At 35.7% G+C, this 17,677-nt stretch overlaps 1 protein-coding gene across 2 annotated transcripts in view; it reads left to right on the forward strand.

Annotated features, from left to right (window-relative positions):
- LOC664434 (zinc finger SWIM domain-containing protein 4) overlaps positions 1-17,677 on the forward strand; it is a 52,775-nt gene that overhangs the window by 21,200 nt on the left and 13,898 nt on the right. For both annotated transcript variants that reach the window (XM_008197732.3, XM_008197733.3), the window contains exon 2: positions 16,707-16,821. In XM_008197732.3, coding sequence (XP_008195954.3) covers positions 16,707-16,821 — 115 coding nt within the window. The remainder of the gene's footprint in view (positions 1-16,706; positions 16,822-17,677) is intronic.

A 17,677-nucleotide genomic window follows, 5' to 3' on the forward strand; every position in this document is an offset into this window, starting at 1 on the left:
TGAGGAAACAGCGGATGAAAGACTCAACTTTTTCCTACATGGGAAGCGTCTCTCAACCTCCAAACCTCCGTTAATCGACCCAACATCGAAAAGGCAAAACGCAATAATTTTCTTACGTCTTTTTGTTATCGATTATCATAAAGTGACGCTTTCTAGCGACTGTTCCTTGACCTTTAGTTTGCGCGTATGACCCGATCTTCCCGATAACGTTGTTAATATTTTTCAAATTATGGAGGACCCACCCCTATCTATAAAAACTGTAACGGACGTTCATAACGCAGGTGTTTCAAGCAGGTGTTATTTTCCAACTCATCTATGTATTGCGATAATTGTTTCAATTACCCGGCTTGTGCGGCCATGTGCCTATATACGCTTGTTTTTTGCAAATAAAGGCAATAAAGTAACCGTTACGAACTTTTTCCCAAACGGCAGGAACGTAATTTCGATTTTGCAATAACTGCTCTTTTTGCTTTTGGAGTGGGTAACTGTAACACAGAGGAAATTTATTTTTAACAGCGTCAAACTAGAAAATAGTTGCTTAATCGAAAGAGTATCCGTTTGTCAAGTTCGAAAGAAAATTGGACTTTGAAAGCAGAATTTTTGAATAATTCCCGGCTCGATTTCCAATTAATTTAATTATGAATCGTGGTGTTCACATAATTTGCGTTTAATTTGTCTCATTGAAATTGATGGTAATTTATTAAAATCGCAAACAAAGCAAGTTTGCTGTTCCACAGTTAATTCTTATTGCCACATACAGGGTGAGTCAGAATTTCTAATAGTTTTTTTCCGTCTAAAATATTATAAGTATTGAAAGCTTTGGTAATGATATTTATCTGAATCATCAGCTTTCCTATAAAATTCAGCCGTTTTCTAAATATCCAGGATTTTTTTAAAATTTCTGGATTTGCACCTTTCACTTCAAAAATCGGTAATTCTGCCGTATTTAGAGGTTTAGAAATGCTATTTGGACAATGAAGAAAGAAAGCCTACAACTTTTCTTCAGTCTGTTCAAAACTGGAAAAAAATTACAAACTCCAAAATTTTAAGGTTATTTCTGGACAACTTCTACAAATTATGTCAATTTTTTCAAATGAAATATCCTAATGTTTATTTCACTAGATGGAAGAAAATTTAATTCTGCAACGATCTGTATTAGCATTTCCTATACTTATCTATGGTAATTTTCAAATTATGTTGGTTTTCTTTGACATTTCCGGAAATTCCTTACTAGCCAAAGATATTTTTGCACAGTTTTTATTGAATAAACGGAAGTTCTGTTCAAAATTTTGCTTTCCTTTGTGTTAAAACAATTCATTGAATTTTGACTTTAAAAACTTTAATTTCTTATATTTGACGCACGTTTCCATGGCAACCTATGCGAAATAGTATATTATTTACGAGTTTTATAAAATGTTCTACTGTGGCACGAATGGTTTTGGAGCACGACGAAGGAGTTACATAAAAGTTCTCTTTGTGAAAATGATCTATGGCTAATGCATTTTTCAGTGCCAACAAAATGTTCGTATAACTCGAAAACTATTAAACATAAGTATAGGGACTGATAATACAGATCGATGCAAAATTAAATTCTCTACCATTTAATCAAATAAAAATTGTGGCATTTCATTTGAAAATTGTGAGTTGTGGATTTTGTTCTGCAATCTTAATCTTAAAAAAATAGTTTGCTTACTTTTTTCAGATATTTGAAAACACCAAAGAAAAAATCTAAACTTTCTCTGTTAAATAAGCCAAAAAAAAAAAACAAAACTTTTAAACACGACAGAGTCATCGGTTTTTGAAGTCAAAGATGCAAATCCAAAAATTTTCAAAAACCATAAATATTTCGAAAACGACTAAATTTAGTTATAGGAGAGGTTGATAAAAACTCCTTTAAAATAACTCGAGTAATCCAAAAATGCAATAAAAACATAGCTTTTCATTTAAAATAAAAAAGTTGATAACGACTTCAGAACCTGACTATCATTATTAGAACTCCCAATACTTCTAATGTGGGATTTAGACGGAACAGCCTGCATGATACTCCCCTTTAGACGAAAATGGTGTCAAAAAAACCGTTCGATTTGTTGCTTGTAAATTTTTGAGTAACTGCTCCAGGACATGTGGACGTGTTTTTACCCGTTTTCAGATTATGACACGTTTTTGTTTGACTATAATAAATCTAAGTGTTGTTGAATATGTCGTTGATGTTTAGACATTGAAAATTAATTAAAAACAGCTCGAGTTGTCTTGATGAATGTGGATGACATGATGGTACGTTAGCATGCAAGCCTCTGTCATTTAAATGAAGCCCATTTTATCATATCAAAGGTGGCAAGTCCTGAGCACAAGAAATTCAAGTCTGTTGGGTGATTCAAGAGCAAAGTGGTCTAATCTCCACCATACAGGTTTTTACAATTTGCATTTTAACGGCGCTCTACATAATTTATAAGTAAAAACAGTCATATCCGTAACGAATGGGCAACATCTTGCACTACAGGAAATGTGAATAAATAAGTGTTAAAAGCAATCGATTTAATTGAAATCTCGTGCATTAGCGGTAAACAATCGTCGTATGTCACGTCGAGGTACGTGCACCACGGCCTGCGAAAGGGAAAAAACGGCCGATGATTGGGAAGGAGTTGCACAAGTGGAGAGATGGAGAGAGAAAACGGCCAAATGCTGGCTGGCTGCTGGCTGGGATTCACTAAAGAGAATATGAAGGGAACGCCTGTAACCGATTAGAGCAGACAGAACAGGGGTGGCTTAAAGGGGATGTGCTGACATACTGAACTTCGGCGCCATGTTCGACCCGCTGATCCCCTTTAATCCCACTCTAATTATAAACCTTGGGTGTTAATAGCAGGTCAATTCCGCATTTAGTACAGTCACTCGAACATTTCCCTACATGGAAGGTGGGGTAGCACGGCCGGGGTGGTTCTGTGCTCCGGGGGCAGGTCGGGCCGGCCTGACGGATGGTAGCCACACCGAACAAATTGGAAGGAATTTTCCAAGAATTTCTTAATTGCTAGAGATTTTCAAACGTTGCACTGTTTTCCTACGAGATTGATAGTGCATTTGGCAGAGGTACAGCCGACTGCATTGAAAATGCCCGAGGCTGACAAATAACAACCGGCCCTTTCTGCGCTGACTTATTGTGCCATTCTTACATCTGCGCGATTTCTACATGTGATTACTCTCCTGCACAAGTGGTTTATGTCTTCATAAACCATCAGACTCAATTTAATTATAGAATAACAAAGTCGGTAGAAAAATTCAGTTTTCGTCTACGAGAAGTCAAGCAAATGCTGACACTTACGATGCACTTGGCCTCGCCTCGTGCGCTAAAGATTGCACTTTTAGATATAAAGCGGACAATGTGCGCCACTTAAGTTTTTAAAAAGTAACAAAGAAATTGTTACCAGAATTTTTACGTATTAAGGTCATTAAAAAAAGCTAAAAAACAAAGCACGCGCTCATGTCGATTTCAAGTCGATTTTTATCAGAATTTTCATCAACGTTTGAAACAAGTAGAGCATATTCGCACTTTTCGCAAAAGTTGATTATTGTTTCTTATTTTAATAATTACATATATAATATTCCACTTCAATTAATTTCATATAAAATATGTCCATAGTTTTCAAAATTTGTTCTTACAATGTTCTAAACGAAGCAGATGATTCAGAAATGATTGTTCAATTCACCTATAAAGTTTAAACGTGATATGCTGCTTAACTTAAACTGTGAATGTTGTCATAAGTAATGGATCCGTCAAAATAATGCAAACATCAGGCTTGGAATCTAAAAACGGCAGAATACACAACACCAAAAGTCACCGAAATAGACACAAATCAACTTGAAAAATGCAAAAAATAGTAAAAAGCTAATCCAAAGATTTGCCCGAGATGAGACGGTACTTAGAAACTACAATAGTCATTTAGGCGAACCAGCACATTGAATTTGAAGTCCATAGTCATAAATACGTGGTTCCGCTATGCCATAGTCGACTTGATTGACTTGAGGAACAATCATTTTTGAACAGTCTGTATTTTTACATCATGCCAAAAACTTAAGAAATCTCCAGTTGTACTAATTTACTAATAGTAAGGTTTTGTTGGGCGAAATAATACAAGGACCATTCGTTATTACTTATTATTTTTATTATAGATGTATCCAGTAAAATATGTGGTCTTCTCGGGTTAAATGATACCTACTCTTTAGATGACAGTTGACAGAGCCATCATAGAGCATTTAGTAATACAGTAAAAAAATGATGTACAGATAGTTGGTAAATTCTAAATGAATAGCTTTATTTGTAGAAAAAACTAGGTCTTGCTTGAAGATATATGGCACAAACACTGATGATGATTTAATTAAAATCGAAACGTCGCTAAAAATATAAAGTTTAATTACATCCCTGCACACGTAGGCAGAAAATTCAGAAAAAGCTATAAATGTTTGTAGAACGCCTAGAACCTAACTATCTATCCACAAGTTTCTCCCTCCATGATATTTACTAATAAATTCAAATTTTGAACCATCTGAGGTTTTTGATCTTTTATCCTTGTAATTTTTTTCGGGTGACCATTTAATTTTGCTTCTAAATTTGTCACCCTATTCAGTTACTACCTAAAAGATTTTATTGATCGTTAATCAATTTTAGTGTTGACCTTTCAATTCAAGTATTTATACCTAATTTGTGCTACTCTGTACTGCGCCTAATAATAATTACTTGCTTGAATAAGAAACGAGCTTCTTACCAGAATACACATTCAGCTAACTAAAAAAAGATTATTGATTCGAAAAAAGAAAAAAGCGTACGTCATGTTGGCTTTTTAAAAATTTAATTATTGAAGTAGTTTGGCTGTTCATCATCTAAAATCATTTTTCCTGTTTCTAATCCACAGACCACCTGGTTAGATATAAAATTGAGGTAGGTGTCTGCTTTTTACAAAGCCCGAAAAGCTTTCAGCGTCAGTAGACAAAAGCCACCGTGAATCATCGTCCACTAAAAAGAATTCCCAAAACTATCATGAATCAGTCCTATGTAATCGCGAAGCATTACGAAGATAGATTCATACGATGACTGCGGGCTGTTTGTCTATTTTATCCTTTTGTCTACACATGCACGAGAGCAAGACGGACTTCCTGTACCTGTAAAGGAAGCCGTACACGGCATAAATTTTATTCAGCCAGCAATTAGAGTAGAGGAAACCTCAGAGTGTCGCTGAAGATATCGCCATAATTGTGACTCGAAGCGATTATCCGGTTTATTAAGTCCGAAAAGAGCGCTCCAATTCGTTGATTTAAAAGCACACCCTTTCCCTCATTCAGTTTCACTTGAGCTTTTCCCTCCACTCGGGGCTTAATTTGATTTTTGTTTCCTACCACTGCTCATAGTGTTGAAATTAATATTTAGGAAATGGTTTTTGGCCAAAAGCCATGCAGGCTGATTCTCCCTTTGCTCGTTTTTCTGCAGTACCTACTGCAATTACGTGTTTTTACCTAATTCATCTCAATTTTCCAAACGCCAGTACAACGTACACCTACGCCCTTGTAATGAAAACACGAGCAAAATAACTACTCGTTAAAAAGTAAACACACGCCTACACTGTGTGAAAATCCTTTGGAAAAGTAAAATTCCATTTGGTCGTTTTCTGGCCTTGTCGCCTCAAAGCTGGGCAAAATTCATGGCGGGTGATAAATTTCCCCTAAATTTCGGTTTTCTCGTGTCAAAATTAACAATAATTCCGTTTATTGGATCATTCACAAGTAGCCGTGACGTCACCCCTCGGATCAATACGGAACGAGACGACCTCAGTTTGGTCTTAGCGCATGCTCAAATTATTTAAATTATTATCACATGTGGAATGTGCCATATTGTCCTCTTTAGTGATTGTGAAAAAGAAAAACTAATCGTCGATAGGGTGCGGCCGAGCTCCGAACGGCGGAATCGGTCGAAGTTCGAAGCAGAAACCTGGTATGTTAATGAAAATAAGATCAGCGGGGCTCTCTTGCAACATAGCTAAAATACCTTCCCCGGAATGTTCTGCAGGAGGCACGCATCCCTTTCCGACATAGTTGTCGGCGGAGAGGTGGCCGTAAAACCCCTCGACATTCGTAATGGTAATCGTAAAGCAATCGCAGCAACGAGAAGCGGAATTAGAGCTGAATCCTTCATTAACAATGAGACGAGGATGTCCTTCCTGCTTTATAGTGGAGGCAGGCAGAGCGCGTATACGTGGTCGGGGGATATTTCTGTCGCCAGACGTGACAGTTTGATATTTCTCTTTTGCGTTGCGGGATGAAATTAGTTACTTGCTACTAATTACAGAGCTTTTGTTATTGTCCAACAATTCAGCTAAAAATAAAAGGTCCCAACGCCCACAAGACAAGAACTTTAAACTTCATAGATATTTTGTCGCTTCTCAGAGGTAGAAATAAGAAAAAGTAATCGAAAAAACGTGATCGCCTCCGGCTGGTTCTATATTTGTATGGAGTGGTTCACTATACATACACCCAATGTGCATTCCAACTTTGTCGTTTAGTGTTTTCGATCTTAAAAACTAAAGTTCTTAATAAAAAATCCAGTTTTAACTTTATACCCGTGTTTAGCCATAAAACACGAGCAGGGACTCCTGCAGAGGTCGCTTTAGTTACCACGTGATGGACTTACCAATTTATTACTTTTAGATCCTACTGTATGTTCCTTCCCCAGTTATCCCCTTATTTTTACAAGACGCATTTAAGAATTTCATTAGGTCTTGTTTTAATTTGAGGGAGAGAAATGAAATGTAAACTTTGAAGAAACTTGGTTAGTTATGTTATAGTAAAATCATCACAAAAACCTTGCAGTAGATGTCGTTTATTAACTTGTAAAAAATGCATGACAACATGAAAAATCAAAAGAATTGCATTTTTCTGTAAAATAATGTTATGCCTTTATGTATTAGTATAACTAAAATGTTTATTTTTACCTTTATCCTAACAATTCTACTACATAGATTAAGGCTGTACCTAACGGTGTTTTTTAAGGCCTACATTGAAACTTTTTAAATTTCAATATAACTAGAGCTTTATAGTCATAGTTTTTGACCTAGTCAGTTTTTTTGCTAAAATTTTCATTTTCATTTGCAAAAATTTATTCTTTTATCGCAAAGTATTCAAGGGCTATCCCTTTGCGATAAGTGAATAAATTTCGATAACCGAAGGGACGAAAAGCTTTCTAGAATTTTTAAAATTGTTAACTGTAAAAATTCTAGGCTAATATGATTTTTTCAAAATGGTTATCAAAAAACTGCTATAACTTAGTTTTTTTTTTAAATAGCATGAACCTATTTTCTTGAGGCAACCGAAAGAACATCGGCATCACTTATGGTGAGTGACTCTTATCAACACGTCCAATTTCCTCCTACAGTTTTTAAAATAATCACAAAAAAACATTTTACTTTGTAATTTTCATCGTTAATCAAGTAGGTCTTTCAAAATGGTCAACAATGATTGTCAAACTCAACAGTTTATTTAGTTTTTAGCTAGAAATAGGAAATAGAACATTTCTTTTAATTAATAGCACAATTTTGTCGTATTTTTCGAATGTTTACTCGATTAAAACTGAAAATAATGAACTAAAATTCAATTTTTCTCGATTATTTCTAAAACTGTAAGAGATGTTGATAAGTCTCCATAGAAATCGATGTTTTATTATTGAATGAAGTACAGAGTCATTTCATTTGAAAAAACTGTGCTATAATAATTTTTTTATCTCATTTTGAAAAAATCAAAATAGCCTTGCAATTTGATAGTTAACAATCCTGAACATGTCAGAGGACCCTTCGAACCTTTGCTTATCAATCGCAAAAAGAATTATTCACTTACTCTAAAGGGTTCAAAAGCTGTGATAATTTAAATGAACTAAAAATTTGCATAAAAAAATTCTAATTGTAACAGTGTTTCATTAGAATAAAGAAATATATTCAGACTTTTTACTTTTTACAGATTCACACTGTGTTGTATTATTTTTGTATTTTTAATAAACCTTTAATTTTGTGATAATTATGTAGTTGGGATTATAGAGGTTCAACTGTATATTGTACTAACTATACCTTTAGAAAACTCGGTATTATTATTGACCTTTATTTTTTGTTATCCCTGACATGACACATTCATGTGCAAAAATCTATTTGCTTTTTTTGTCATAAAGATAAACCTAACCAAAGATTATTATCTATTAAGCGGAAGTGGTTTTTTACGTCACAATGCGCTTCTCTTGAGTAAACAGGATTTTATACCTACCTTTTAAATAAAAAAGGGGTTATTTGTAGTTACAACCACCCTTCGTATACACATACCTAGATACATACCAATATAATTTCGCAAAAAAATGCAGCTAATAAGCAGCTGAGATATTCGAGAATTATCATTATTGAAACAGTTGCTTCATTTTTTTATAGAATACAAACACATTATTGATACATTATAGGAGTGTTTCAAAAACTAAACAAGAAACATTTATAATCAGATTTCCTTAGTTTATTTTCTTATCCACTTTTAAATATTGTTACTACGATACTGTTTGATAACTTCATTAAGTTAAAACAAGAATAATATACGAAAATTTAAATTATGTGCTTGCAAATGTAAATATTGGCATGCCGAGCGCTTATTGTTAATTTAAAAATTCGGATTTTTCGACTTAATTAGCCGAGTGGTCCGTCTGGTTAATTTCGAACCGGAATTCAGCTCATTAGAATATGTAACATTCTTCACAGCTTACAAAATTCGCTTGTTCCCATATTATAATTCTTTCCCCTTCGGTGTCCCAGGTGTTGCCTTCACACACCTGACACCTGACTTTGGCACGGTGTTTCCGACCACCTTCTATCCAAAGTCTCATCCTGGCCGCTGGTCCGGTCAAGTCCTCTAACGAAACCAAAACAATCCGTCAAACGGTTCAATCCGTCCCGACCCGAGAACGGCAACGGAAAGCAATGCAAACACTAAACGTTACAAAGTGACAAAAACCACACGAGCTATTAAGTGATTAAAGCGGATGTAGCGTAATTAAATGATGGCAGTAAAGGATAGCACGCGATATGCCGACATGGAATGGCAGTGCTGCTTTAAGCGATCGCGACGCGGGCCACACGCCCTGCCTCTGTGTTCAGGACCCGATTAAAACGAGATTCGGGGGGTTCGCCACTGACGTAACGATCGACCCGTGCCGATGAAAAACTGCGATACGGCACTGGCGACAATAAGCCGACTAGATCCCTCTTCCGGCCCACCTGATGACCTGACGTATTATCATAGTTGGCCGGTTGCCGCTTTCATTCACGTGTTTTCCGTCATCACAATGCACAGTCGCAGACGTACATAACCTTTTGTATGAACGTAAATAAGCCGTAAACAGATGCGACCTTCACCGTTAATGTCATCCGTTCGCTATTAATGAACGGGTCACGTGTGCGGGACCACAGACGCCATTTTTTGGCAGCAGCAAGGCGCCTGCGCTACGTGGTCACGTGATGGAAACGGGGTGGCGCAATGGCCGATGAGAAGATTTAGCACACAGGGTGATCCAGCTAGGATTTCCTTGCTTCTTCCTTCTGAACAACTATAATATTGATGCCACTACGCCGATAAGAAACAAATAACTGCCGTGGCCGCCGATATTGGCGACTTTTCAGTCATGGAGACAGTACATTTGGTTACAGTTACTATCATGAAAAAAGCAATTGTTTATTTTCTGTATCGCTACCTACACCAGGAAAGAGCACTTTATTTTAGTAAAGTAAAATCTATCAAGGAATTTCTTACTTATTATTACTTATTAATTGTTTATTTTCTGTTTCAACCATCGCTACCTACATATGGAGACGCACTTGATTTTAGTAAAGTAAAAACTATCAAGGAGCTTATTAAGTTATTGTGTGTCAATTTGTAACAAAAATTATTGTACCTAACTTGTTTAGAAAGCAATTTCCCACATTCGCACTTCATGCAGCACTCGCTACGCTCGTGTGCCAAAAAAAGTGCTCGTCAAGTAAATAATTATTGTAGATCGGAAGAAACGTCATTAGTGTCATTACTCATTACTCATTACCTCCCTTGGTTGGTAATTTGCAGGTTAGCCAAAAGATGCTTCATTTGTAATTTCACTGTCACTTTCAGACATTACAATAAACAACAGTCACGATAATTACACCGAACAATAGTTTGATTAGAAAAAACCGAATTCGTTTTTGATATTAATTGAAAAACATCAAATGACAAATCCAATTTATTGGTACAGCCTACTACGTCAATACATCAACTATGATAAAAAAAGATATTTTATTATAAAATAATGTGATTTCGAATACAAAACTCGGTGGTAATGTTATGATCGCTTAGACTTCATATACTGGGGCTTCTGTAAGGTCACATTTACCACTCGGGTTGTAATACAGAAATTTATATTGGCCTTTAAAATAAGAAAGTTTATTATTAGAACTTTCAATACTTCTAATGTGAGGTTTAGACGGAACAGTCTGTATGTTGTTGTTACTTGTACATTGATGTTGCCTTGACAATGTGCATTTTTATTCCAAGAAAGGCAGTGAATCAACAAAAGATTTAAATTTGGCGATAGTTTTTTTGTTACTGTGATTCATCGTGGGAAAGCATCAGGGAGGTTGAATGAAAAGGTCCTTGTTCGCCAAATTGTTTAATTAAACCTGGCTACATGGTTAATGTTTTGGTCATTTAATTAATTAATGTCTTCAGGCCTTCGCCAAACAAATTTATTGTTGTAAACTCTAAGAATTAATTAATACTTAATTGTTAGTTTATTCTAAAACGTTTGATTGTTATTCTAAATTATACAATTTGTTGTTTGTTAACTCCGACAATGAAGAAGTGGCAAATTCCACTACTGTTTGGATGTGGTAAAATAATGGCACTTGGAAATCGTTAGGCATTTTCGTCGAAAAGTATGAAAGGCTGACCGCTCTTCCACCGTGTGGCTTCCGGAAGAGATTGTTATGAAGTATGTCTCCGGCATGGCCCATTATTGTGCAATTTGTCGCGTTGTAACGAGGGCCAACATCCACACCGCATACATCTTTTATTACTGATTAGTGCACCAAAATCGATACTTGTATTTTCCATCGAAATGCACTGCGCTTGAAAAGGAAAATTTTCATTAGCCGCAGCTTTTTGTACCGACTAATTTAGAAAGGAAAACGCTCAAAATCAAATTGTTCTCCGAAATCCACTTACACTCCGAACATTCCGGGATTTTAATCTCGTTAAGTCTGCACTTTACGGCCGATATTAAAATATACCGACATGTGTGCGAGGGTTTGATAAGATAACCAAGGGAAAAAAGCGATCGTGTGCGGCTAAGGAGGTCGGGAATTAGCCTGGAATATGCATCCTATACCGAGCAATTTTCCATTTTACGACGTTAGTACGTTTTGGAGCATTACATAACGGCCTTACTAAAACTGGATAGTACGAACAGCCTTATCAGAACTAAATGGATGTGATAAACTATCAAGATGGATGATGTCATAATTCCATTCTATGCTGATTACTGCTGCCTTTTGTACACAGAAAGGGATTAAGCCTTTTAAGGCAACTGACAATAAATTAGTGCTTATCTGGATGGCTATACAATCTCGCGTCCAATTTAAATTCGCCGCCAAATTGCAAACAATACAATTGGGCACTGCGGAACATATTCATTTTACAAGGTCGAATCAGTGGTTCCGACACATTTTCGCACATTCGTATATAAATGATTATTTTTTACAATAATGAACCTACTATAAAGGAGTCGAATTAAATACTGCACTTGATATCAACCCTTTTTTTCTAAGAGAGCATAGGGTTTCTAAAGAAAGAACTACTAAAGTATATTTTACTCTTGGGATCTTCAAAAATAACAAAGAGAATAATGTTAAAAACTCTTATACCATAAGACATTCTTTAAGGTGAAGATATACTTACCTACCATCTGACCTTTTGGATTTGTAGTCAGCCAGTGCTGTCTCTAGCCTTACAGCCTCCTGGGTGCAAAGTTCTGAGTGATGCCCCTGTCATTTTTTCTTTACAAAAATTACAGCTTTTTATTTGTCAGTTTCTATAACATTTCTGCATTCAAAATCAGAAGATATTTGCATAGTTTAAAAATATATTAGATAGTTTATAAGATTTTATTTTATCCAAATGTGAATTGGACTAAATACAAAATAACGCATACACTTTTCTTAAATTTCTTAAAAAATTGGTCACCTCCAAAGAATTTTTGGCAGCACGGTTAATTATAGGTTGAACGTGTTTAAGAAAAATAAACTAAATTAAATATTTGTGGGAATTTGAAACCACCAACAAACAGTACAACAGAACAATTTGTCTACTATTTATTGTGTTTGCAAAAGAAAAGTACGAATTAATGGGCATTTTTTTAGTTTTTGATAAACCATATAAAAAAATTACAAAGTTATCGAAATATTTTACATTTTTTACTCTAAAGAATCAAATACAGTGAAATCTCTCTTAACGGACACCTCCTATAAGCGGAACCCTCTAACAAACGGACATTTTTGTTAGGCCCAGTTTGAGCTAACGTATTTAAATGATATAGTTTCTCTTTTAAGAGAACTCTCTAATAAACGGACGCGGACAATGCAGTTCTTGAAAACAAAAACTCTCCTTTAAGCGGACAGTATGTATTGTTATGACAAACCGGCTGAAAATTCAGAGAATCACATAAGCAACTACATATTTTGTTTCAGTTCAGATTTTATTAACTTATTAGTCTTATTACATATTTATTTATTTAGATTTTTATCATTTTGGCTTCGCAGACCTGGTGTTCGTTTAATAATCGAGCCCCTTTAACCCGACCGTGCCTTCTCTTGTCCGCATAATGATAAAAGTTGTTTTTAACTGTAAGGTTGAAATTAATAGACTCGCCCTGTAAATTTTATCATATTTTTTTAAGAAAACACACTATTTCAGTTGTTTATTCATTTTAGTTAGAGGAAAAGTTAAGCTGATAACGCGGACAACCCCTGTAGTAATTAGTTCGGGTAATGGAGGTTTTACTGTATCTTTGGGCTAAATTCCCCGAAAGCCTAATCGAGCTTTGGCAGGCATTCCGCCTAATCCGGCACTGGCCGTATCTCCCATCCACACTGTTTATTTGTAGTCTTATCAGCCGGAGGAAATAGACATCCCCCGGTCTGACCAGATCGGAGTTCGATGGAAATGATGTGGTATCTCGCCATCTCAGCACCGTTCGTGCGCATAAATTACGGGAGGGTCGCGATGGTCGCCGATACATAATAATTCCCATATTATGCACAAAATGCGTGTCTTTATCAATGTGTATAAACAGAGTCGAACGAATCGAAAGCGCAACGAACAGAACAGCAAAGGTAGGACAGAACACTTCCCCTTTAATTCGCGTCGCGACTGTGGCGGCCTCGCTCGGCCGGCCTGTCTGGGTCTAGGTCACCTCACCCCACTTCCCCGTCGCCCACCCGTCACGGAATCTCAAGGCTAAATTTGTTTATACCTGCACTCGCATCACCATCCTCGAAGACTGCCTCTTTTGTTCTCCGTCGAAGTGGTCATACCGCCATCTGACGGTACGGTATGGCCGCGGAAACGTGCCACCGGGCCCATTAATCACCGGCGTGGGGGTGATATTAAATATTTTGGGAGTGGGGCCAGGCCCCAGGTCCGCAATTTTCCCAACGAAAGAAATACCGATCACAATTTGCACGTCACGTATTCGGACAAAGTGATTATTAGCGAAGGATTTTTTGCCGGGGTCATTGAATGCTGAATGATTTTCGTTTATGGATAACAATAAAGATCGCTGGGTTTCGCGGATTTGTTACCCTTCCGAGCCACATTCCGCTCATACAGTCTCGGTCAGTATCCCGTTTTGGACATCCCAAGCGAGAGCAGACGACCTTGACGTCGATGACAACCCTCCTTCTTTTCCCATGATCTCTTGACCTGTCAATGAAACACTCCGTTATGGCTTGACTTCTTGCTTTCCAGAAATTTCGGGCTTGCGACATCATTTACTTGCGCCACGAGGGCATGCCCTGGCTTGGACATCTCATTATCCAAAAAGATTTATTAAATTAAAAAAAACACAGTGAACTCTAGTCCGGCGACCTTATCGCGCATTCAAATAAAATTCTTGAAATTTTACACACATGACTGATCTACATTGATAAGAACTACTCTCAGTTATTTTTTGTTTGTTAATATCTAGAGTACCAATTTTGTGAGTTTTTGGAAACTAATTGTTAATTTAACAATAAAGTTTTTACACTGGTATCTGAATTAAAAAAATTTACGGTTAAATAATAATCGGTCTTTTTTATTTAAACGCAAAGCAGAAGCGTGATTTATCAGAAGATGGTATAATTTGCCCACAAAGGCAACCAGTAGCCGATCTTTTTTGACAAAAACTGATGCCTACATTCAAATATCCCAACGAAATTTTTTACAATCCTACCCCAATTACAGTTCACATTGTCACCTAAAACGAGGCCACAAAGCAGTTCATAAATAAAAAAAAATGTAAAAGTGCGTTTAATTCAAAATCTGCTTGGTGTTTTCTTTTTCGATCATTTCCTAAACAATTATCTGAAGTGACTAGGCGTAGTTTAGTGCAAAATTTAAAACTTGACTTTTTTTAATAATCTTTTTCTCTTTGTCTGTAAGTGAAAAATTGCCAAAAAATTAGGGAAGATACCTTTCTATGTACAATTGTACAGTCAAACGTTTAAAATGCAAAGAATTTTTATTTCATTAGAAATCGTGATTAATAAGTAAGGAAAATTACTGAAAGACTTCAATCTGAATTAGCAGCTTGCTTTAAAAATTATTCTTTACAACTATCGCGAACAACCGAAATACCGAACCATCATTGTAACGTGGGGGACCTTCAATTACTTATGAACTTACCGTAAGTTAAACGATGGATGGTGTACAAAACGAAAAATCGTGCTTTTTTGAAACAAAAAACAAGGGTGCACTTCACTAACATAATCAAATGACTAATTCTGTTCCACTAATAAAAGCTTTTCTAAAAGTCTCTCCCATCATATCACTCAACACCCCCTTCTTTATTGGATTATATACCACATTGTTATTTTGTATTAGTTCGGGTGGATTTTGAAAGAGGATTCTATACCGTATAATTTAAAAAAAATACATAATTTGATCACCTATTAATGTAGCTAGAGTTTTATTTCGTTTCGAAGTTTTCTCTTGTATAATTTTTTAATATGAAATATCTTTTTTACCCTTCACGGTTCTTTTATTTGACAATAATATATTCATTGTTTGGCAACATATGTTTCCTGAATTCCTCATGTGCAAAGCTTTAGAAGGCTTCGGGTAGCATTTTTAAGAAAAAAATGGTTACGATTTTGTTAATTCAGAGTGTTGTAGAGAAGTGTTTATTGTTATTTATGACATAGAAGATTGTGCAAAATATTAATGCAACATTTTGGAGTAAAAAACCTAAAATGAAACGGCAAATTTTACTCCAAAATAAAGCTATTTTTTGAAAAATTGTTTTATTAAACACTGTCGCTTTTAGCTTCCATTTGAAGAAAACACAGTTCAAAGTGTGATCTTCAAACCAATGTTCTTTGAATCTTTATTTTTTTACGTATTTGGACTTCTGAAGCGATTTTCTACAATGCTCTAAATACGGAGTTCCCCAATTTTGTGTTGATAAATTTTAGTGAAACCCTGTATTAATTACATGTAAATGCATGTAAATGATTTAATGTTTCTGTATTATTTTCCGCAAAATTAACTGTCTTTTTGAAACAGTTTTGGAAAACAAGACAATGCCTTGTGCAGGGTTTCGTTCTTTAATAAAAATGTTGGTAGTCAGTATAATATGCACATACGTTTCTGCAAACACAAACTGTGACCAAACAAAGTTTGTGAGGAAAAATAATTACAAAGAAGCCCCTGAAATTATTATCCTACCTTCGAAAAATAAACCGCGATTAAAATTTGCTCGTACATTTGCGTCTTTGATGTTTCAGAAGCCACACAAGTGGTATGATAGCCTGTCGTGTTAGATTTTGCCAACTTTTGGATTATTCGCGTTCATTTAGGACAAAATCGACTTAGTCGCTGCGAATTCCCATTGGAAATCTTCTTTGTTAGCATCTTTACTGCTAATAGGACTTAAATACACAATTATAGACGAGGCTTTTAATTGATTTTTCAATCATCTAATCAATTTTTTTTTATTATTGCGTTAGTTCTGGTATTCTGGTCGTAGAATTTGCATGCCGCACTGTATATTTTATTAACTGCGTTAATAATACTTTACTTGTCAACCTCGAGCAATCTAAAAGAACGTGTTGGAGCATCGAGGCCGTGGGAAACGTCGTGACGCGCTACCTTTGAGTTAACCATCAACGTCCATACCGCACTCACTCCGACAAGGGGAGAAACATGCAAATTATTTCGTAATTTGCTTTAAATTGACCCCGCAGTTCGCGTGTTAGCGCTCTCTTGCCTTATTTCCATGCATCCTTCTTTTATCAATTCGCGTCGACATTGAATCTCGTTTTTCCCTTCATCGTAATTTAATTACTCTTTTATCTTTGACACACTGACCAAGAATTTACTACTGCCGTTTAAGAAACGTTTTTATTTTGTTTCAGGTTTTCATCTAAGCGGTATCGTAACCGCGTCCCGGACTTCGCCTCTTCAGACAACGTTGCCTTGTGGAGTTCAAGAGCCACCTCAAAAATTCAAAGTGTCTGTGAGTTTTGACAGGTAAGGATTCCAGTGGTCAGCTCTGAGTTTTAGGGGAATCCCTAAAACCTACCAGGTTTACCGCGGATGCTTTTTCAGGAGTCAAAAGCGCACAAAATAACTGATTTTTATTTTAAGTGTCGTTTATTTCAAATTTCTACAGCAACGAGAATTTTCAGGTCAGCGAACATGAGCCTTAGTAGGTTTTATTTTTAATGCGATATTTCGACTGCAATCTGCATAGCTACTCCCACGAATTTTCAGAAATAGATTAGGATTTCAGTTAATTTCGAAAGACAATACAATAACATCCAATACTTTAACGTGCAGCGGTTTTATTATTATTTGAATAACTCTTTATACAGTGATTACCTTGGTACACACAAAAAATAAGTAATAAATAAATCGGTAGTAAGTTTTAATTTCAAGCAAGTTTATTTTTTGATCATCGATTTGTAGAGTGTAAATTTTTCTGTTCCTGTTATGTTGATGAGGTAAAGAACAGTTATACTTAAGTATAGAGAAAAATGTTTTGGGTGTCATAAATTACTCCTCCGCGTATTCAAAAGAAATTCATTGATAAATTCCTATAATTATACTATACTATAGGAGTGCTACAATTCATACATAGAAGATCTATTTCTAGAATCACTCCAAACCAAGTTTTCTGTTTATTAAGATTACCTATTTTCGCGTATTTTCATGTCTAAAAGAAAAAATAAACCTGTAGATAATTTTAATAATTGAAAAACAAAAAAAAAATATAACCGCATTTCACCTTACGTTTTGAAGCAATTCGGAGCCGTTTTGTGTGTTTGGTAATTACTTAGTTAATTGTGCTTAGCTTCGCTGATTGCGTTGCGTTAAAAGGACGCAA

Source organism: Tribolium castaneum, chromosome 3 (assembly GCF_031307605.1).
Source record: "Tribolium castaneum strain GA2 chromosome 3, icTriCast1.1, whole genome shotgun sequence".
NCBI lineage: Eukaryota > Metazoa > Arthropoda > Insecta > Coleoptera > Tenebrionidae > Tribolium > Tribolium castaneum.